Source organism: Globicephala melas, chromosome 9, assembly GCF_963455315.2.
Source record: "Globicephala melas chromosome 9, mGloMel1.2, whole genome shotgun sequence".
Lineage (NCBI taxonomy): Eukaryota > Metazoa > Chordata > Mammalia > Artiodactyla > Delphinidae > Globicephala > Globicephala melas.
Window position 1 is genome coordinate 20,883,636 of NC_083322.1, and position 22,993 is coordinate 20,906,628.

Consider the following 22,993-nt stretch of genomic DNA (forward strand, 5'->3'; position numbering starts at 1 on the left):
CATTTGATGAGGAGAGACACCCTGATTTTGTGACCCCCAGCCCTGGCCTGCGTGGAGGCAGCCATGGTGGGAAAACCTGCTGTTCTGGGGCACAACCTGCTTTTCTGCTCCAGAATGAGGGCTTCTGAGCGGGGAAATGTCTGCTAAAGAGCAGCAACAGGACAGAGCACAGAGTAATTGTCCTGTTGCCCCTGCTCTTCACAGGCGAGGCGGGCAGTGGAGCAGCTCTTTTGTGGACACAAGGCCATGACCCTCCATTTATTGAGTGTCAACGAGGCATTATGCACTCCCTCACATTCTCACGGTGATTCTGCAAGATTCTGCAAGATTCATGCTATTATTTGTTTTATAGAGGAGGAGGCTCCGACTCAGAGAGGTTAAGTAAAAGCCCAAGGTCACACAGCTATTAAATCACAGCACAAAGATTCAAATTCCAGCTGACTCACTCCAAGGCCATTTGTCATCTGCTGTGACAGAGAGTGTCCCAATCCCCCAGCTTCAGCAACAAAGTTCCTTTGCCTGAGATCAGTCCTTCCATCTCTGCTTCACATCCCATCTCCTGTAACTTCTCCCTTTCGACTGGCTTCTTCTCTCAGCTCACACTCACGGGCATCTCTCCAATGTTACAATGAACCAATACACACAAAGCTTTCCCTCGACCTTATGTGTTCCCTCCTTCCTTTCACACCCACACTCAATGCCTCTCTTTCCTCATCTCCAAAGACTCCCCCAAGTTATTGCACGTCATTAAAATCACTCTGGGTGAAATTCCCAGTGACCCTCTCATTGCCATATTCAATCAGCAGATTTCAGTTTTTGCAGCAGGTGACACTAGACCACCTTCTTCTTACTAAAACATCCTCCTCCCTCTGTTTCCATGGCACCCTTCTCTCTTGGTTACCTCCTAGGCAGCTCCTCATTCCCTGTCTCCACTTCCTCGGCCCGTTCCGTGAATTTTGCAAGCCTCTGCCTCCAGCCTCTTCTCACTGCCCAGCATCCCAGGATAATCATCCTCTTTCATGGCTACAACCCCTGCCTGCACGGGGATGGTTCTCCAATCTCTATTTCCTGTCCTGACCTCAGATCTGAGCTTCAATGTCACAGATATAACTTCTAGACCTGGCCCCGGAGCGCCCCATGGGTCTTCAGAGTCAACACGTTCAAAGTGGGACTCATCATTTTCTACTTCCAAACTTGCTTCCATGTTCTCCAGCTCAGTTAGTGACATTCAACCTTGGCCCTCAGATAATCCACGCAGTAACCCAAGTGGGAAGCCTAGACCCCTAGACTCCTTCCACGGCTCCATGCCTTCAACACACTACACACGCCACGTGACACAGCACGTCCACATCCAGCGTGTCACTAAGTCCTATCAATTCTGACCACCAAATACCTCTTGTATCAGGCCCTGTAACCGAACGCACAACAGCCAATAAATTGAGGGGCAAGCTTTGCAGAGAAGAAAGATGCTTTATTCAGAAAAGCTGGCAATCTGGGGAGAAAGTGGACTTGTATCCAGAGACCAACTCCAAAGATTCTGTTCAGCCATGACAATTTTTAAAGGGGAAACAATCTCAGTTAATCATTAAGGCAGGAGGTCAGATTCTCCGTCACCTTTCCATTGCACGCAGGCCTGCTGGCTTCTCCCCATCTTCCTTGGAACTGTCTTGCCCACGTGATCCGTCTGCAATTGGATGTTCTCTTGCCCTCGTGGTCCACCTGCAAATTTACTAAGGGGAAGCTGGGGGTAGAGAGTCAGTCATTCTTTAACTACTTAATTCTTCATTCTTATCCCTTCTAATCCAGGAAAGGAATCAACAGGTTAGGTAAGGCCTTGTGTATGTTTAGAAAAGCAGAAATCAGGAACTTAGTCAAATGTTGCCTAACGATCTCATCTTTATGATTAAGGTCTAACGAAAATAAGGGATGAACAAACAAAAAAGAGGCAAAGGAGCTGCTTACAGCCCCTCCTCTTTTTTCCCACTGCCATTGTCTGAGCTCAGGCCCTTCAGGGACAGGTGCCTTAGCCTCCCAAAGCACTGTGCTCACCTCCAGTCTCGCATCTGCCCCCTGAGCCTTCAGTCCACGACAGCTAGAATGATCCTGCTCACTGGAAAGCTGGTCTTGTCTCTTCCAGCTTATGACCCTTTGGGGATTCTCCATTGTCTAAGGATCTCACCTCACCCACCTCTCCAGCCTCATCTTCCATCCCTGCCTGCAAACCCTGCACTCTACTTAGGGCAAAACACCTGCCTACAGTTCTCAGGTCCCCTCTTCACTTTCACACGTTGCTCCACCTGCCCAAAGTGCTGTCGCTTTTGTTCTTCCCCTGGTGAAGTCCTACTCCTTCTCCAAGACCCTGTTTCCTCCTCAGGAGCCGTCCCTGACGTCCCCAGGTGGAGCTGAGCCTGTCCTGCTCTCTGCCTCCCATATGCCTGCTCATGACACTTGTTACAGCCTCTACTGCACCTCAGTTATGTTTGGGTACAGGTGTTGCTTCTCCCCTGAGAGAGTGGAAGCTATAGCATCCGCGTTTGCATTCTCAGCACTGTGTACAGGGCCTGGCATTCTGTGCTGTCAGAGTAGATGCTGTTGAATAATAATAGGTAAGTGTAAAAAAAAAAATAATTATAGGTAAGTGTATGACTTTGGGGAGAGGTGCCCAATTTGAACCTCAGCTGATATTCATAGAATCACAAAACTTGGCAGTCAGAGATAAAGCCCAGCGTCGGAGATAAAATTCAACCACTTCTTTATCTATTCAGCCTTTGGGTATTGAGCAACTTCTTGGGGGCGAGCACCACTGTACTGGGCACTGAGATTCCAAGAGGAAAGAAATGCCATCCTGGGCCCCCAAGGAACTCAGAGGTCAGAGATCAGAAAACCAAAGTAAGAGCATCCTTGCCACCTTATGAACAGTGATGTGGCCCCAGGATGGATACGTGGGCTTTTATTTTTTATTGGGGGATGTGGTGCCCGGAGGCTCTGTCCTACCCCTAGATGTAGATGTTGTGGTTGGAGATTAAAGTTATTAAGGATGAGAGTCAGGAGAACTTTATCAAACCTGCATTTAAGGATGAGTCAGCAACATCACCAGATTGCAGGTGAGGCCAAGTATCATGACTGCTCGCTCTGATTGACAGCGACCAGGGGAAAAACCACGGTTTTGAAACCTGTGCCATAGATTCCCGTGTAATACCTACCAGTTGGCATTCATGTTTGCATTCAGTATCTACATCTGTATCTGTATCTATATGATGTGATGTGCTGTTCCGGGTGGTCTGAGGAAGTAGGTGAATAAGAGAGATCCCACATTAAGAAGTTGAAAGCATCTGTCAGTGTCATAAAAGACAGAGCTGAGGAACTGTCATCAACTGTAGAAGAAAGTGGACAGGAAAACTAAATGCAATGTGGGATCCTGGATGACTTCCTGGGCCTGAAAAAGTGCGTGAGAAAAAAAGGTTACAAAATTTGATTGAGGTCTTAAATTAGTAAATAGTATTGAATTGATGTTAATTTTTAAAAATTTGGTCATTGTGTCATGTTTTCTTCAGATGCTAACCTTAAAGGAAGCCATGTAAAGGGTATACAGGAACTCTCGTAGTCTTCTTGCAACTCTCTGTAAATCTAAAATTATTTCAAAATAATATGTTAATAAATATAATTGTCTAAAGCAAAAAAAAAAGTTGAAAGTCTCCTAGGGGAGCTAATGCATGCACACATATAAGCAAAATGTAACAAATCTCAGAAGGATTGTGGACTAGCATCTACAAAGTGCTTTGAGTTTCGACTATAAACTCAGGTGTTCTGGGCCAGTGAACTAGCTAGTGGGAGTGCTATGTTAAAGGGGGTCCAGGGCACAGGCCAGGTACCTGGGGCAGTTCTGCTCACTGACCACAGGTGATATCTAAGCCTGGCCAGCCTCATTCCTGAAAGCTCCATCTGCATCGGGTGGGAGGATGATGGGGTGCTGCTGGCTATGGGGGAGGGTCCAGCACATCTCTGATTCTGCTAAGTCTCCAGCTACAAAGAGCTGCCCCTTTCTATGCTTGGATGTCTGCTCTCATTTTAATTTTGCACAATCTGGTAATGGGACCAACCCCAAATCATGTGAATTTGAAGTATACACTCTCCCCTTGCAAAGTTAACATGATCATTTCTAGACTTTTGGAGCAGTTGATTGAGTGCAGAACACTTAAAATCAGAGAGCACACAATACGAAAAATGTTAAATCCCAATTTTTTAAGCGTATTGCTTGGTTTCAGAAAGAGAAACAAGCCCTCTTGTTGGCATGGATATTTAGAACAGTACCAAAACCCATCAAAGATAGTCACACACACATACATCCCACAGTATTTATAGGGAACACACTGTCTTTCCCATATGCGGCACGGAAAACGGGGCCAGAATGATCCTGCAGAAACTTCCTGATGAAAACAGGCAAGTCAGCCATTCCCAAGCCTGAGCCTGCTGCCGCGGAACCCCAACCAGGGCACCAGCGCTTCCTTCGCTGCTCCAAAGATGCTGTGTCTTTCCGGCAGCGCCAGCGTGTAGCCCACTTAAGGGGCTCAAGGAGGCCACGGTCTCTGACAAGGGGCTGGGTCCTGCGGACGCCCCTTCTTTCCCCCACCCCCCGACCCATCTGGCAGAAAGACTCCAAATTATCAATGCAGGAGTCACGTGAGAGCCAAATTCTGGCGCCCCCCCCCCCCCGGGTCTGCTTCCCTTTCTTCGGCGCCACCCTTGCGCCTCCTCCGCAGGGGGTTCCAGGCTCTGCATCCTTCCAGCAGCTTTTGAAAAACAAAACAAAACAAAACGAAAAACAGAGGGGTACTTCTTTGTTCTTTCACCGGGTTTCCTCGGTTTACGGAATTCAATTCCCACCCCCATCTCAGGTCGGCAAATTTTCCCTTCCAGTACTGGGAGCGCGGGCCGCTTCATTCCCGGACACTTTCTATGTTCCTGGTCCTGTGCTAAGCGCTCGTCCTGCATTTTATCTTAGTTAACTCTCATAGCAACCCTCTGAGGTAGGTGTTGTTACCCCTATTTTACAGACGGAAAGAGCTGAGGTACGTGGAGTCACTTGCCCAGGGTTTTACAACTAATAGATGAGCACAGCTAGGTTTTGAGCTCAAGTCGGTTTTGATCCCGACGCCCTAAATCCTTATTGCTATTCTTGATAGAGCGAGAGTCAGAACAACAGCTAATACTTACTGAGCGATTACTACACGTCAGGCACTGCGCCAAGTATGTCTCCAAATTATTGATACTTTCAGAAGCAGGCCTGACAGTTAGCAGTTATGTGATCTCGAGCAAGTTTCTTAAACCTCTTTTTCAGTCAGTTGCCTGCCTGCAAAATGAAGCCGAAAACATGGCTGTTGCGGAGAGTAAATGAATTAATATATGCAAAGCACTTAGAACTCAAAGTGGCACATATTAATCCCTCAAAAATTTGTCTTTTTTTTTAACCACCACCTCCATTCACAGGTGAGGTCGGTTCAGAGAGGTTAAGCCACTAATTAGTCCAGATTGCAGGGTGCAGACCCTACGGCGCAGACCTGCTCAGAAGGCCCGCCCGCAGGTGAGTTGCACCTGGCAAGTGGGAGACGTGCTTCTCAGGCTTTGCAGGAAAACGCGCTGCAGCCGGGAGGCCTGGAATGCTCCTGGGGGCCTCCTAGCTCCGGATCTGGGCGAAGAGGACTCCGGCAGTGAGGGGGGTCCCGCCAGAGCCCCTCAGAAGAACGGCGGGCGACACCTGCGCTCCCGGCGGGCGGCCCCGCGGGCAGGGGGCAATCCGGCGCCGGGAGCCCCCCAGCTACCCCTCCTCCCGGCGCTCACTCTCACACCCCCGCCCGCGCGGGGGCCGCCCGCCGGGAGCCCGGAGCCCGCCGCCCGCCGCGCTCCCCCGCCCGCCGCGCGCCAGGGCGGAGTTTCCTCCTCTGCTCATTGTTCTCCGCCCAGCACCGCCCCGCCCGGCCCCGCCACCCCGCCCGCGCGGTCCTGGGGGAGGGGAGGGGGCGGGGGCCGGCGCGGACGGGACCGGAGTCGCAGCAGCCGCCGGCAGGGCCGCAGCCGCGCAGACACCGCCCGCGACGCAGCCACCCGCCGCTCCTCTGCCGCCTGGCTCCGCGCCTCGGCCCGGCTCTGCCGCAGCGGCCGCGAGGAGGGGCCTGCGGAGCGCGACTCGGGAGTCTCGGGTCAGCGCCCGGCCGTCCGAGCCACCGCCAGGCCTCCCCGAGAGGCGCCCACGCTCCTGCCGCCCGGCCGCCCGGACCCTCCGCCAAGCCCGCAGCCACCTGCTCCGGGTCTGAGGCCAGGACACGATGCGCTTCGCGCTGGTGCTCTCAGCGTTTCTGCTGCTGCTGCCGCTGTCGCTCTCCCAGGATGGTGAGTGGTGGCTCGGGCTCCGCCAGGACCCGTGTCGTGCCCATGCGCCCCCGGCCGGGCCCGCCGCTGGGAAACCCGCCGCTCCTCGTGGCGGGACCGGGAGCAGCCCCTACGCGCACCACTAGCTGGGGCCACACGCGGAGCCCTGACCTTGCACCATCCAAGCCCCTTCCTACCCCGAGAACGCCGCAGGTGCCGGGCTCCGAGCGTGGGTCATCCGGGGCTCCCTGGGGTGGAGTGGCCGTGGATTGTGTTGGGGCAAACAGGGGCGCGCGGGCGCTGATTGGCTTTGCAGTCCTAGAGCGGGGACTTAGGGCACGGCGAGGCTCCACGCTTCCTCTGGACCCCCAGGGTCTGATCGTTCTTTTTCTCCGTGTTTGTCCCTGAAGCAGGTGACAAGCCTCCGGTAACAGCCCTCGTGGCTATGTGTTTCGCGTTCGCAGAGAGGTTTTTCCAAGCATTGTGTGCCGGCTTAGCTCACCCGAGCCTGTGCTGGAGCAGGTGGAGAGGGGGAGGGAGTAGGTCATCCACAATCCCAGACTCATCTGAGTGGGGTCCCTGCCTCCATGTCACCAAAGGAACACCTCCCTTCTCAGTGCCTGGCCAGGAAGGTGAGGTTCCCTTCCAGCCCCTTTGTAGAAGCAAGAACTTCTCTCATGAAACAGGCTTGGGCTGTGCCTTAGAAACCTCTCCCATATTTCTTACAAAGGTGAAAATCTGGGGGGACAGGTAGCGTCCCAAAGCGCCTAGGAACAGCTGCAGTCTCAGCCCCAGGAGAGAGATGCATTTCTTTCTTGCCCACCTGAGCAGGTGTCTGCAGGGAGAAAGAGTGATGTTTCCACTCTAGGGTCAGGAGGACTGTGGTGACAGCCCAGACAGGGAAGGGACCCTGCTGCTGGTAGGTGCTGCTGTTTGGGACTAAAGTCTTAGGGGAAGGATGGGGTGGGATGGCAGGACAGTCTCTTCTCTGTATCAGGGGGAACTTTGCTGATGGGAAGGGGCTGGAGCTCAGAGAGTGAGTAGGTTTGGGCATCCTCCGGTGGGCGGCCCTGTTACTTCACAGCCTGGTCTGACAGGGATGGGCACAGCCAGTGGGTGAAGGGTGTGCACCCCTGGAGGAGGGGTCGCAGTGTGAGGAACGGTCGGGACAGCTCTGAGGATGGCAGCCGCCGCGGATTTGCACAGCCTGCGGGGCTGAGGAGATGCTGGATTGTGGCTGCTCTCCTCAGCCCTGCTCCCAGGAGGGCAGACTTCAATTTGGGCTCTGAGAACCATCGAGAAGGGAGATGGGCTGTGTCAGGAGGGATGTGCTATAGTTCCCAGTGCTTCTGAGCTTCAAGAGGCTGAGCTTGGAGGAGAGGGTGGAGGTTGTGGGACAGGAGTCCTGCTGTTTTGTCCTAAGAGGAGAGACTCCGGAGCCACCCACGGGAAAAGCTCCAAGCCCATCTCCCTGCTGGCTTCAAGGCTGGGACTGTCTTCCCTGGCATCTGCGTGCTGCCCCCAAACTCCGTCTCTTCCACAATCCCTCCTCAACACTAGCATGGGGCATGGCGCACGGTAGGAGCTTGGTATGTAGTAAACAAATACAGTAAAGAAAAAAGGAACCATAACCCTGCTTCTGCCCCCACCAGCAAGTCACCTGAGCCCAGGTGCCCAGTTTCTAAAATGCTATGACAATATGCAGTGATAAAGGGAAGTGCTCTGAAGCGTGTAAACCGGCAAGGGAGTATTACCGTTATTATTATTTGCATATATTGCGGCCAGAAAAGGCTGAAGGGCACAGGCTCGGTGTTTAGTGGCTATGGTAGATTTCACACTCTCCTACAGGGACCCAGTAAGGACTGCTCCATCTCTGCCCTTCTGTAGGTTGCAGTCATCTGGGATGATGAAACCCAAAACTGCTGGAATCCTGTGATTTAGTTCTAAGCAAGGTTTATAGTGGAGCAAAGGAATTATCCCCGACGGGGCCCTGGGAGCTTACCTGCTCCTATAGGTGGATCACACAGTCTACAGCATCAGCAGCATTCAAACCAGGGCCAACAGCCCATTAGACCCCTTTTCAGTGCTTTTTGGTTTGATATACGTTTGGTCAAACCATATGGCAAGTCGTACCTCTGAACCTGTCTCCTTATCTGTAAGATAGAAAGGGCAGAGGGACCTCTAGTTTCACTGTTATAACATTTCTGGGCTTTTGCTCGAAAGGACAGGCTGACTGATACTCTGTCTTCTGTGGGTCTGATCGAGTCATTTGATGGATGGATGAATCCTAGGCAAGGGAAAGGCAGCTTGAGGTGGTGGAAAACACTCAAACTTGGGATCAGACAGACCTGCATGACTGTAGACCAGACAGTGAACCTCTCTGAGTCTGTAAAAAATGACAAATCTCCACCTTGCAGGTTGCTCTGAAAATGAGAGATAACATACTGAGTTTGCCGTTGTGCACAACTCCATGGTCAGCTCAGAAAATCCTAGCTCTTATGATTAGTAAGTTATATGTGACTGATCAGGAATTCTGCTAATGTTTGTGGGTGTCAGTTAATTGCTAGGTAGTGATAAAAACTGAAGCTTAAGTGCCACACAATGGGGGAAAGGGAGGCATGTGTGAGAAAGCCGTAAGATTTGGGAAGGGGCGATCTGGACGAGGTGAGGTGGGGTTATGCAGGGATTTTAAAATAAAAGGATCAGTGTGGAGTAGGAGACCCTTCCTAGGGTGGCCGAGGCGGAATGAATTCCAGGGTGTAGCGAAGACACAGGTCATAAGCTGGGGGCGTGATGGGGGTTCTTCAGATGGGGGTCAGTGAGCTGCAGGGGGACTTCGGGGAGGAGGTGAACTTTCAGAGCCTGGAAAGAACATTCCATGGGATGGGGTTAGGGGACGGTGGGTGTTCCTAGCGTGGTGCTGCTTGGGCATGGCTTTGAGGCAGGAGTGAGTAAGACATAGGGGGCGGTACCCGGAGCAGACAGGTTTAAGCAGGCTGAGAAGAGGAGGAGAGGACGGGCTGGGAAGGATGAGCGAAGACTCCGAGAGACACCAGGTGGCAGCTTGGGCCAGAGCTGCAGGGTGTGGCCACCCAGGGAGGGGCAGAGGAGCGGAGCTTGGTGAGCCCGGGGAGGGTCCTCTGGGGGTCGCCCTGGACCTAGAGAAGGCAGGGCGCAGAGGTAGGGGGAGAGGCAGCCCCCGCATCTGCTTTCCCCTCAGGAATCTAGGTTGAAACAGAGAGGAGGGGCCCCTGCTGAGTGCGGTTTGGATATCTCTGCCCTTTGGAAGCTGGGAGAGGAAGGGGACTCCACCTGGTTTGAATTCCCCTGGGCCGGCGGGGGTGGGAGCTGGAGAGTTAACTCTGTCCGTCCTCAGGTATCTTCTTTGCTGAGAAGCCTTCCCAGGTTTCCTAGATGGAACCCAGTTATGTTCCACAGTCTGTGTGGGTGTCGCCCCGAGTGCTGAGTGGTAAGCCCCTCAGGGCAGGGCCAGCACAGCACTGGGCACTGAGCAGTTGCTCAGGAGATGTTATCTGGACCGCGGTTCTCTGGGGGAACTGGCCCTGGCCCCTGGCTTCAGGCTCTCCGGAAGTGGGGCACGAGGCCAGCTCACACCCTGGCAGTGATGCTGGCCACTGGGCTCTTTCTGCAGCAGCCAATAGCCAGTAGGAGCACTGCAGAGGGTCGGGGCTTCTGGGCTTGGGAACCTGGATCAGACTGGCGGCTGCTGTGAGCACAGCTCAGCTCGTCGCCCTCTGCTACTAAGGGAAGTGGGAGGAACCCTTCGGACAGCTCTCTGCACTTGTTGGGAGGAGCGACGGGATTTAGGTGACCCCTACCCCGGGAAGGGCCGGCTTCTTCACACCCCGGGGGCCCTGTGCAGGTCTGCTGAGTGCAAGCTCGAGCTCAAGCTGGAACGGACATCCTCCCACATCACTGGAGAATGGGAGTGACCGCCCTCTGCCGACCCCCTGCCCAGCAGCCCGAGCTTGCCTGGAGGCTTCATTAGACCGAGAGGCCGGGAGCTCCGTCCTCAGCTCTGGGCTCGCTTCCTATTTGTGCCCATGGGCTACGATGCAGGGCAGGGAGCTCAGCTGGGTGTGTGTGTGTCCTGTTTTGTCCCATTCCCAGGAACACCGGTGCAGTTGTGCGGGTCTCTCCTTGTCTTGTGTCCTGTCCACTTTGTGGGACTGTTAGAAGGTCAGATCAGGTGGCAGATCTGGGACTGTGACTCTTCGGGCCACACTAGCCTCACGACTGTAAGGCAAGCCTTCGAGAAAATCTACACAGACGATCCACTACAAGGAGCCTCTTTATATTTGCGACAGCGTTGACCGTGAGATTCCTTTAAGTAGGCAGCCCGCTGGCTGTTCAAAACAGAATTCAGTTGACAAAGGGTCGTTTCCACACCACTTCTAAATAACCCGGAAAATCAGAGAACACAATTTTAGAGCTGGGAGTGTTCTGGAAATCATCTAATACACCCCTCCCCCCCGTTTTTCAGACGAGGGGATGCAGACCAGGGGGTTCACTTGCTCAGGTTCTCGGGGCTCCTGTTGGCGGCTTCCCGGGGACGTGTGTGCACGTGTCCGCAGCCGTAGTACTAGTAACTGGACTCGGCCTCAAGGCTCATTCTTCCTTGGGCATCGAAGAAACTCACTTCAACTCTGTTAAGAAAGGGTTGCGTGGTGGTGACAACTCTGTAGTGTGCCCAGATTCTCTCCCCACCCCTCCACCATCAGGGTAAATTGAGGCTTGGAGCCACTTTGCTTCTCAAGAGTTAGGCTCCCCGAGTACCATGTCACAGCGCTGGCCCCGTGCGTCGTGACTGTGTGTCTTGTCTGCCATTGCCTGTGAGCCTCTGGTGTCCACAGCATGCAGTCAGAATCTGGACCAAGGGTGGTGCGAACCGCTTGTTGGAGGACCCGTGCAAAGGCAGCAGCATCTGCAGGTTGAGGAGCGGCCCCTCCCCACGTGTCCCCACCGCATGCCCTCCTATGGCGCAGAGCCCCGCCCTGGACCACTCCAGCAGCGGCCAGCACAGGTCCCCAGCTTAGCTCGGCCTCCCAGCCACCCATCCTCCTGCCGGCCCCGCCCCTCTCCCTGAGTGCACCACCACCACCCTCTCTTCCTTTGTAGCCTTATCCCCCTCGGGTCAGCCACCTCCAACTTCCCTAGGGCCAGGGCGCAGGGTGGCACCCTGTCCGCCAATTGTCATGGCCGGAAGGCTGTGGGCCTCAGCCCAGCGGGGAGAGAATGCGGAGGAATGGCTGCGCGTGGCTTGCCATGCAGTTCCGGGTTGGGGCGCAGGGAACCCTCCCAGAGCCAGGCCCCTGGAAGTGCGTGGGCTGACCCAGGAGCCATCAGTTGTCTGACCTCTAACCTTCCGGCTCCCTGACCCAGGTCAGCGTGGAAGGGACAGTGGGAAGGTGAGGAAATAGGGACACTTTTTAATTCTTCAACTAAGGGTGAGCTAGGTGTGAGCCGAAGCCACGCCCCCTTCGTAGCAGAAATTCGTGAGCTCTGTCCGAGCGGTCCCTCTGCCCCCATCCGGTCAGACTCCTGTGCTAACCTACTCTGAATGTGCTGATTGGGGCCAGTGTCTCCAGCCAGGGTAGCACGAGGTTACCTGTGGACAGCCTTTATCTCACAGACCATTCCAGAGAGGGGGAAACAGAGGCCTGGGTGCCAAGGGCCACGGTGAACAGCAGCTCTTCTCCCAGATGTCCACACGCCTCACCCCTCATTTCCTGCAGCTCTCTGCTGGAATGCCACCTTCTCAGAGAGGCCTTCTGGGCCTCCACACCCTGGACACGTCTCCCCTGATCATTTTCTCCGTAGCATGTATCCCCTGATGGGCACTCATTTCTTTGTCTCGCTCCCGAGCGGACTGTAAGCTTCATGAGGGCAGGGACTTCTGTTGGTCAGCGCTGTAGCCGCAGCACCTAGAACAGTACCTGGCACACAGTAGATGGGCCATAAATATTTGCTGAATGAGTGAAAGAGCAAGTAGGTGGCAGAGCAAGCTGGTTTAGAATCCGAAGTCTTGTCTGCCAGTTCTGGGCTCTCCAACTGCAAGGCTCCAAATCTGATTCCGGAAGAGAGGCAAGTGGCAGGGGGGCTGGCCCCGTGCATGGAGGAGTGGACATGGAGGCATGAGGGGAGCTGCCTTGTGGTCCAAGGTGGCTACTCAGACTCCAGCTGTCAGGACAAAAAGAACAAGAACGCTGCAGCTCCTCTTCTGAGGTTACCTGCCAGAAACCAGACACACCCTGTCCAGTTACGTTTTGTTGAATGGAACTTAGTCCTGTGGCCACACATAGCTGCAAGAGAAGCAGGGAAGAGTACTTCCTTAGGGAAGAGTGATCTTTATTTCAGGCACTCACACGCCTAACCAAAAAAGAGTGGTTCGGCTGTGAGGAAGTGAAGGATGGATATTGGAAGAGGTCCCTGGCACATGCTACCGTAGTCCTGGTCCCTGATTTTCTCTGTCCTCGTTCTCACCTTGCCAGTAAGATGGACTTTGCATCTGCACGAGTGAAACAAGGAGTTGTCCCCCGTGGCCCGAGGCCCTGCCACCTTCTGGCTCAGCCAGGTCCAGCTTGGCCCTTGTTTTTTGTGGCTCCAGCCTTTTGGCGCTGATGGAGCAGCTCCTTGTGTTGCTCAGGGAAACTGGGATCCCTCCCTTTCCCGTCCCTCAGCCGTGAGCTGCACCAGTGAGCCACGTGCCCAGGAGACCTCCCATGAGCAGGGCCTCAGCCAGGGCAAGCATAGGGAAACCTGCTGTCCCCCACTTGTTTCTGGATGAGAAAGAAGAATCTCTGCGCCCCATCCTCCTCTTCGCACCTCAGCAGGGCAAGTACAGGGCAGAGGGAGATACTGTTCTTAGGAGTTTGGTCCATGGACACTTGTGAGAGCAGCAGGAGGAGCCCAGTGGCTTTTAAACCCAGTGGAGGTGTTCTGTGAGCTGTCTTAGGGGCCACCGAGAGCTTGGGGTGGGTGCACACCTGGAGGGGAAAACTAAGAGTAGGCCAGTTTGCGGTGGGCAATTCCCATCCCCTGCACTTTGTGCCGCTCTGCCTTTACCTGTTCTGTATGGCAGGTAGGTCCCCCCAAAAGAATTCCTTTGAGAGAAAAGTTCTGTCAAAGAGGAGAGAAGAAAAATTGAAATCTCTTGGCACGATGCCCCAGGCTTCAAAGTTATTCGGTCCAAGCTTTGTCACTTACCACCCTTGTGATTTCAGACTTGTTCCCTGGCCTCTGTTTCCCCATCTATAAAATGGGCACCACGCCTTCCTCAACAGTGAGGGTTAAATATGAGCATGTAGGTGGTGTGCCTGACACATTTTAGTTTTATTTCTTTGCTTGGCTTCAGTTCTAGCCCACTACGAGGTGTGATGAAACAGACCCTGCTACTGCCCCCTCCCAAGCTGCCGCTCCTTGCTGGCCTGAGCTTTCTCCTCCATGGCCCTTTCGCATTTAGTCACTGCCCCACAGCCAGGCCACTCGGGAGGAGGGCCCTAGTTCTGGGAGGTTAGTTCTACACCATAGTCCTGGATGAGGATGGTTAGGGTGGGCTCAGCTGAGAAGGGGCTCCGATGGCCGGGCCCACACCTTCCTGGTTCCCACCCAGGTGCTTCTCACCCCACCCCCTAGGGGCCCTGCCCTTCGCTTTGGGGCTTCAAGTCAAAACAGGCTTTCCTGAAGCCACCTCCGGACCCTGATCCTGGCAGCGCCTGAGGTTCTGCCCATCACGCTGGGAAATGGAGTTTCCCATCCCACAGGTCTTTCTCTTTTTTTTCTTCTTTTTTAAAAAAAACTATTTAACTATAGTTGATTTACAATATTGTGTTAGTTTCAGGTGTACAGAGTCTTTTCCATTATAGGTTATTATAGAATACTGAATATAGTTCCCTGTGCTATATATAGTAAATCCTTGTTGTTTATCTATTTTATACATAGTAGTGTGTACCTGTTAATCCCAAACTCCTAATTTATCCTTTCCTCCCCGCCCCCTTCCCCTTTGGTAACCATAAGTTTGTTTTCTATGTCTTTGAGGCTGTTTTGTAAATAAGTTGATTTGTATTATTATTTTAGATTCCACATATAAGTGTTGTCATATAGTATTTGTCTTTCTCTTTCTGGCTTACTTCACTTAGTATGATAATCTCTAGGTCCATCCATGTTGCTGCAGATGGCATTATTTCATTCTTTTTTGTGGCTGAGTAGTATTCCATTGTGTGTGGATGTGTTTATATATATATACACGCACACACACGCACATACACACACACATACACACACATACCACATTTCCTTTATCCATTCGCCTGCTGATGGAAACTTAGGTTGCTTCCATGTCTTGGTTTTTGTGAATAGTCCACAGCTCTTTTCTACCTGGATAAGTGCTCCTCTGACCGCCGCTGCTACACTGGCCACCCCTGCTGCACTACCCCCGTCCAGCATGTGGGTCTGAGTCTCCCCCTCTAAATAGCTTCCTTTCTCCCCATCCAACCTCACCCTGACTCTGCAGCAAATTCCCAGTGACACCATCCAAGCCAGGCAGCGAAGCATGCTGCCGGCCATTTCACAGCCACCTCTACATTTTCTTTCTCCGAGAAGGAAGGAGGGGAGAGGAGGCACATGAGGTTACAATCCAGCGTCTAACGTAAACCAGGGAACTGAATATTTCCTCACGAAGTGAGATGTAGGAGGAAGACAGGAACTCCTCACAGAGCTGCCTTTGGTTTTCTGCACAATAAACGCCAGTGGGGTATTGCCCTGTGCCTCAGTTTACCCAAATGGTAAATCTGGGCTAGCACCATATGGTTTTTTTTTCTTTTACAACTCAGTGAAATGAGTTGTGTCCCAAACAGTCCAAAGAGAACACGAGTAGTCCTCGAGATATTAATAGCTTTGCTCTCAGTAAATGTATGATAAATGAATAAAAAATTGTTTTATGAATAAGAGGGAACCATGATCCAGAAAATTTGGGAAATGCTACCGACTTTTTTCCCCTTCTTGGAAAGTCAGCACACGTTAGGCTTTTCAGTGGTCTGAGCTGGCCCTCATTACTGTTGTCCAGCCCCGCACTCCCCAGATGTACTTTAACTGGGGAACCTTTTCCTTTTCTCTTTTTGATGGAGCAATCTACTGGGGAGCTGCTGATGTAAACGTAATGACCGACTGTCCCAGTTTGCCCAGGACTGAGAGAGATTCAGGGATGTGTGACTTTCAGAACTAAAACCCAGACAGTCCTATGGAAGGACCTGGACCAGGATGAAAAAACATCCAATGTAAAAATACAACCGGATGCATCTGCAGCATTGCTAAGCGAGATCTTCTTGACGTGGTGATGTAGCAGTAGCAGGCCCTCCTTCCTTAGGGGCTTTATAGGAAACTGCCTGGAAGGTTGTGGCCACTAGGAAAGCTGCTCATACCTGAGTGTGGGCAGGAATGAGTGACATTCGAGGCTAGTGGCCCCTCTTGGGTGCTTCACAATAAAAGTCCTTCTCCGATGGAAGCTGGAGCCGTCGTGAGCAGAACTGCGGCTATGTGTGTTTCTGACGGTTGGTCTTTCGGCTCCGATGGGAGCAAACATGGTTTGCCGGTTGCTTCTGGCTTCTTTCCTGTTGTGCCTCCGCCCCTGCTGCTTTGAGCCCCTGATCCTGACGGCATTGCATGTCTGTTTTAAATTCAGTCTTGAGTCTGTCATCCTGCCCCAGGCCTTAGAGAAGGGGATTCCAGAGCCAGCACCCCGCAATGGCTCACCAGACGCTGTGGTGTTGGGGGCTTCTCCTTAGCGCTAGATAAGCAGGGTGCGCTGAGATACATGGATCTCATCCACCCTCAGGCTGTCATTTTCCTGGGATTCAGGGAGCCAAACGGCGAAAGGGGTGCATCTTGTTTGCTGAGTCACCAGCTTGCCCGTGCTTCCCAAGCTGCCACTGGTAGATAAGGCACCTACCTTCTCCCAGGCAGATCCATGAGCCGGGGTCCCCTTGCTTAGGCAGACATAGTCCTGCACCCCAGCTCTAGGGGACACTGCCTGCCAGCTGCCCTGTGTTGTCAGCCCACTCCCCAATATGCCGCTTTACCAGAAGACCCCCAGAACACCACACAAGGTTGCTTCCCGCCCTCAGGTCATCCTGGTGTCAACTTCTCTGTGGCTACAGTGGGCCAGGGCACTAGAGAGCTTGTGCCATGGACAGCTGGCTCTGGGGAGAGGCAGGTGGGAGCTGGTCCGCAGGCTCTTGTTCCCCCCTTAGCATCCTGGGAGGTTGCAAGTAGGTGGAGAAACACTTTGGCTTTGCTCCCGAGCCTGGGGGGAACCTGGAAGTCCGATCCTGACCACACAGATTCGCATCTCTGAATTCCCTGGGCACTTCTGGGCAATTGTTTCTACACACCGGTTATAACTGGCCCTGGGGTCTCCTGATAAGTAAGCTTTGGGTCTGTGTGTGTGTGTGTGTGTGTGTGTGTATGTGTATGGGGTGGGGGGCGGCAGGCGTGGAGCACATGCCCAGCAGGCTCTGTCTGAGTTCGGTGTTGAATAAAGAGCAGGGAGGAACAGAAAACAGGTTTGCAAGGGAAGATGCTCCACGCACTCGGGGCCAGCCGTCCTCCCCGTGCGCCTCAGTTTTCTCATCTGTGAGTGAGGGCCTGCTACTTAGTACTTCTCAGTGGTCTGAAAGGCCTGACTTGCCTGATGAGCTCGGCCCCAGAACTGCCGGCCTAATGGGAATGGATTCAAGTTTGTGGATCCATCCAGGAGGGCCTAGGGGAGTGGGGAGACTGGGGGGAGCCTAGACTTGACAGCGTGATGCTTTGAGCCAGCAGGGATGGCTGGGGGTGGGGGAAGCTGTTCTCATCCCAGCTGGCTGCTGTGGACGGCCAGTGACACCGTGAATTCCTGGAAAATGTGAGCCCCTCTCTGCTCTTCATCTCACCGCAGGTCAGATGCCTCCCCCTCCCTATCTAAAGGCAAGGAGGGGAAGCAGGAGCTGGAGCCAGGAGCATATGGGCACATACCCCCCAGGATAGACAGCCGCACTGGTAGCTGGACCACAGAGTCCTAGATACCAAAGGAGGTGTGACCTGGTGCCCGGGACTCTGACCATCTGTTTGCCCATCTCTCCCTTGTTGGAGGGGGATCCGCGATGTCTAGGGTCCTTCTGGTTCTGACATTATGACCCAGGGATGCAGAGGAAAGCAATGTCTGCGTGGCTTCTGGAACAGGGGACGTACCCAGACTAGTCACGGAGGGCTGTGTACTGAGCCACATCCGGTTCTGGCCGCTCAGTAGCTCTCTGCCTCTCTCTGACCCCTGCTTCCCCAGCCTGAGGGGTGGGCATCAGCTCCTCTTGCCGCATCTTTAGGCATGATGCTACCACTATAGAAGCAAAGACCAGTCTGTAAGGGACCAGCATCTTTGAAATCCTGTGGCCTCGGGTGTGCCACGTCCAGAGCACTGCGCCCACTTTGCAGATGGGAAACCCAGGGCAGGAGGATCGTGGTGGTTTACGCAGAGTCTAGTCTTCCACTTGAGCACTTCCGCCTTAGTGCCCGGAGCATAGGGGTGGCCAGATACACTTGGTCCAGATATCTGGGCTTCTGCACCCACTCGGAGGGTAGTGAGATGCAGTGAAGAGAATGGGGAAAGGTAGGGACAGGAGCATGTGAGGCCGAGGATAAGAGGTGGTGCCTCCCCTTCTCCAGCCAGGAGAAGGAGCCCTGGGTCTGACTTCAGAATCAATCTCGTGTGATCCAGGCAACACTGACAACCTGTCCTGACCTGCAGAACCTCAGAGGGAAACACTTCATTTTGCTTCTAGTTTCTTCTGAAGAGTTGTGAAATCACTGTGTGTGTGCGTGTGTGTGTTTTCACTCCTTCTGTTGCCCACTTCAGGTGACACGGAGCCTCCTCGACTACTTTTAGGGGGTGACTTTTCAGCCATTCGGACACCTGGCTCCGGCCGGGCCTGGCCCTGGGATTCCTGATTCACTTCCCTAGGCGGAGCCCGTAGGAAACGGAGCTTCCTCCACTGGCTCTGAGGGCCAAACATGAGGACCACTTAGCTTTGTTTAAAAGGAACATGGCTTTTAACTTTCCCTGCAGGCCTTGGTGGGGGGACAAGGGAGCCAGCCCTCAGTTGTTTGGCCATATTCATTTAGGAGGTTTGTTTGTTCTTTTAAGCAACATCCTGACGAGACCCCCAGTCCCCACCAGCAAGCAGAGCTCCCCTGTCCTCAAACACCAGAGAAATCCAGACTCCCTGATCTGCCAGGAGCAGACTGACAGCCTCAGTTCCCACCTGTCCCCCTCCCCGAGTGCAGACACATTTAGTCTCCTAAGGTGGATTATTCTGCAGCAAGGAGGATGCAGGTGTTATTCCTGGAAGGGGAGACTTCTCTCCAGGACAGAAAAAAAGTGTTTGGAAATTTGGAAAGCTGAGCTTGGGGCCTTAACCTTCAGCTTCCAGCAGGCGGAAACCGGTCATTGCCTGGGAAAATCGCAGGCCGCGTTTCACAGAGCTTTCTCCCGGCGGCCACCATCTCACCGTCTGTGCGGGACTTCCCTCTGGCTCCTGGCCCTTGTTTGTTTTCGGCCGGGATTGGCGACTGGTCCCTGGCAGAGGTTTCTAGGGGCAGCCGAGAAACCCGTACACATCTGGCGATTTTCACGGCTTCGGGAGGGGGAGGGTGGTGTGGGAGTGACAACGTGCTCCTGCGGAAAAATATTTACCGAGGCTGTTTTTGAACCGGCTGCTAAGGGACGAGCGGGAGGCCAGACGTGCTCCCGCGTTGGCTGCAGCTGTGCGAGCTTCCTGGGACTTCCCAGAAGCAGGTGCGCCTGGGGGAGGGATGCAGCCGCCAGGAGTTGTGCCGGCAGGTGGTTGGTTGGTGCTGGGAGTGGGGCAGCCACTTCCACCGACAGCCCCCCCCCAACTAAAGTCCTGCCCCCCAGTCTGTGCCTGTGTCTCCCCAGCCCAGCGTCATGAGGGCACCTCCCCCCAGAGGGTGTGGGAGACCCAAATGCGATCCTGGGTAAAGCTGGCAGCTCAGTGTCTGGCCGACAGGACAGGCCTCAGTAGTGCTACTTATAAGCTTAAGAGTAATGAGGATAAACTGTTTCTGATCGGTGGTTGGTAGAAAACTGCACCGTGAGAAGAGAGAGGAAACACATACCCACCTGTGCCCTTGGCCTCAGACCTGACACAGGTGCAGCGGGACACGCAGCGCCTGCCCTCCTTTCCGGAGCCCTTGGCCCAGACATCGGCGTCTCCAGCTCACAGCAGGGTGTTGGCAAGGTTGTCAGCCCACCTTCCCGTGGAACAGACCTGCCCCTCTGAAGTTTTGGAGTATTTCGACATTTTCCCCCAACACTTACACATTTTTAAAAATGTTCATTTTGTTCTAAGGTAGATATTTCTCTTTCCCCTGACTCACAGGGAGACCGAGGCCCCAGGCTCACGCAGGACCCAGGTCTCCCACCCCCAAATCGCGTTCTTCCTGTGGAGGCCGCCTATACATCACACAGGTGGTCCTTGAAACAGATCTTAACGATGAGCTGAAGGCTCTCTGCCTCCTTCCCAGGGTGCTGTCCTGTCGCCCTGACCTTTGTGTGAGAGTCCTTCCCGGCGGGCGACTTTGTACGGGAGTCCTTCCTGGCGGGTTCCTGGTGGGCGAGGTGAGCGGAGTCAGCCGGGCATCACCCCGCCCACCCGTAGGCCAGGGGCGGGCATCACCCCGTCCACCCGTAGGCCAGGGGCTTGGCCGCTGCTGGGCTCACTGCCGGCTCAGACAGATCCGGATTCACATGGTCGGCAGCAGGCGGAAGGATTAGGAGGCCCGGGGAGGGTGTTGTTTCCAGGGGGTTAGTCCGTCTTTCCAGGACGGGGAGCTCGACACACCCGTCCCCAACCTCAGGTCAGCATGTGCACGCGCCTCTCATTAGGCATAGCGGCGACAGGTGGCTCAGAGGCAGGAGGCTGGTCCAGGACGGGCACATCCTTGTGGGTGGGGGGAGGAACCAGGGCAGGGGCCGCAGGGGGGTCGGGCAGAGGCAGGGCCGAGATCCTGCGTGGCTCAGTTGATGAATTCCAAGCTCTCCTCTTACCTCTCTGCCTTCAGCGACAGAATTATGATAATGAGTAATCCAAAGAATGTATTTAGAAGCTTCCTGTTTCAGGGTGGGGCGGGTTCTGCCCTCTGACCCCACCTGGAGAGCTGGTGGGGGGCAGTGTGCAGCCGACTCTGGCCCCAGACTGTCACTAGGAGGGATTGCAGAGCTCCTTGGAGCCCCTTGTGAAGGCCCCGCCCCTGTCGGCCCGGGGGAGGGGGTGGGGCAGGGCTGGCGAGCGCGGCCCTTCCTCCTCTTCCAGGTATGTCGTCTTTGGAAAAATGTCTATTTAGGTCTTCTGGTCAGTACTTTTTAAAAAAATTTTTAATTTAATTTAATTTATTTATTGTTTCTGGCTGTGTCGGGTCTTAGTTGCTGCACGCTGGCTTTCTCTAGTTGCGGCTAGCGGGGGCTACTCTTCGTTGCGGTGTGAGGGCTTCTCATTGTGGTGGCTTCTCTTGTTGTGGAGCACGGGCTCTAGGCGCGTGGGCTCAGTAGTTTAGCACGTGGGCTCAGTAGTTCTGGCTCGCAGGCTCTAGAGCACAGGCTCAGTAGTTGTGGCACAGGGGCTTAGTTACTCCGTGGCATGTGGGATCTTCCTGGACTAGGGCTTGAACCCGTGTCCCCTGCACTGCCGGGTGGATTCTTAACCACTGCACCACCAGGGAAGCCCTGGTCAGTACATTTCAATACAAGAGTTTCCCCACCTTCTTCACCCAGAGTCAGACACTTAATCAGATTCTTTCATCTTCACCCACATCCCTCAGGGTGGGATGGGGAAGGACGCAGAAGTGAGGTAGCTTCGTTTCACCGCGCAGGAAGCCCAGACTGAGAGGGAGGGGCACGTACCCAGCATCCCCTCCTGGGTCCCCCCACCATGTGGTCCCTACCACCACTCCCTGGTCACGGAGCCCAGCGGGCCTTAAGCAGCTCTCACAGAAGGGAAGCTCAGGCTGCCCAGGCTTTCCCTGCTGACACTGAGGTCTGGGGTCACTGGGCTGCCCCCAGGAGAGCCCCTCCCTCCTTCCCTCCTCTCCCCGCCTCTGCTCCCTCTGCTCCACGTCTCCCCCAGGCTTCTCCGAGTTGGTGAGGAAACACTTCCTGGAGCCAGGCTCCACCCAGGCCTCCGGTTCCTCTTCCTTCCCCAGGAAGATTCTGGCTTACCCCCCTGTCTGGGAATTCGCTTGGCTACAGCCACCCTGGTGCTGATCTCCCCCACCCTCTCCTATGCGGCCATGCCTCACTGGGGAACCTGGTAAGAGCCTCATGTGCCCCCTCCCCTGCATCAAGGCCTGTACAGATGTGAGCATCCCAGAGGAAGAGGCGAGTTTCTGCATGGCTCTGTGATGGGAAGATGTGGCAGGGACCCGACTCGGGGCTGGCATGGAGAAAGCCTTACCCTCTCCCTTGGAATATAATCTTGGGTAACGTTACCTGAGCACTTTCTGTGTGCGCTCACTGCTCTGAGTGCTTAAAGGTGTGAGTTAGTTACTGTTATTACCGGCCTCTTCACTTTGACGGAAGCAGAAACTGAGGCATAGAGTGAAGGTCCTTGCCTGGCACATGACCAGCGCGTGGTGGGACGGGGCTTGAACCCAGGTGGTTGGGCTCCCGAGTGCGCGCTCTTAACCCCTACCCTGTCCTGGTTTTGTGGAGAGGGACGGGGGTGGGGCAGGAGAAGGGGTCACACGTGGGACTGACTGGGCAGGGATGTGTGCACATCAGATCCGCGTACCTCGGGCTCTGGGCCACACTCCAGGTGTAGGGGACAGGAAAGAAGGATGAATTGCTGGCCTGGAGAAGAAGAGGTGGGGCAAGGTCCTCTGGCCACAGCCCCCTCCTCTCTGGGGAGGAAGGTGCCCAGGTGAAGGCTGCCTTTCTCTGTGGCTGGGAGATACCCGTGCTGGACAGTGGCAGCCCTCTCCCGCCCAGGGAAACTGCCGGACAGGGCCCTGCCCTGGGAGCAAGTGTCGGGCAGACCAGCTGCAACAAGCTGATAAGGGCAGAACAATTCCAGATTTGAAGAATGCCCAGAACGATCTCCCCCGAGGGGGCAGTTCTGGGCTCCTCTGGGAGAGGCGATGCCCGGGAGCTGGGCCTGACAACCCCCTGGGGTGCTGTTCTCATGTCCAGAGGCACCAGGAGGGCGGAGCTGCCAGGCCCTGGGGAAGGGACAGGGCGGCTGGAGCATGACCAGAACCTGTGGCCACACTTGTCTGCCTGACGGGCGGCAGTGAGGGCAGTTTGGGACCCTGCCCTTCCGCAGACACTGGAGCTGTCCTTCCTGCCATTTCTCTTCTCGTTATTAACCTCCACCTTGGGTGCCTCAGTCAGCTCGAGCTGCTACAACAAAATACCATAGACGGGGTGGCCTAAACAGCAGACGTTCCTGTCTCACAGCTCCAGGGGCTGAGAGTTCTGAGATCAGGGCGGCAGCAGGGTCGGGTTCTGGTGACCCTCTGCCATCTTCCCGTGTGTCCTCACATGGCTGAGAGAGAGAGGAAG

At 54.5% G+C, this 22,993-nt stretch overlaps 1 protein-coding gene and 1 long non-coding RNA gene across 2 annotated transcripts in view; one reads left to right on the forward strand and one right to left on the reverse strand.

Annotated features, from left to right (window-relative positions):
- Positions 1 to 4,717: 4,717 nt before the first annotated feature.
- On the reverse strand, positions 4,718 to 6,553 carry LOC132597866 (uncharacterized). Its single transcript, XR_009565263.1, has 3 exons — positions 6,297 to 6,553; positions 5,215 to 5,350; positions 4,718 to 4,790 (listed from the first exon to the last, which is right to left on the reverse strand). It is a non-coding gene; the product is annotated as an uncharacterized lncRNA (long non-coding RNA).
- PODXL (podocalyxin like) overlaps positions 6,060 to 22,993 on the forward strand; it is a 40,487-nt gene continuing 23,553 nt past the window's right edge. Inside the window, exon 1 of the mRNA XM_030853838.3 lies at positions 6,060 to 6,387. Coding sequence (XP_030709698.1) covers positions 6,324 to 6,387 — 64 coding nt within the window. The 5' untranslated portion in view covers positions 6,060 to 6,323. The remainder of the gene's footprint in view (positions 6,388 to 22,993) is intronic.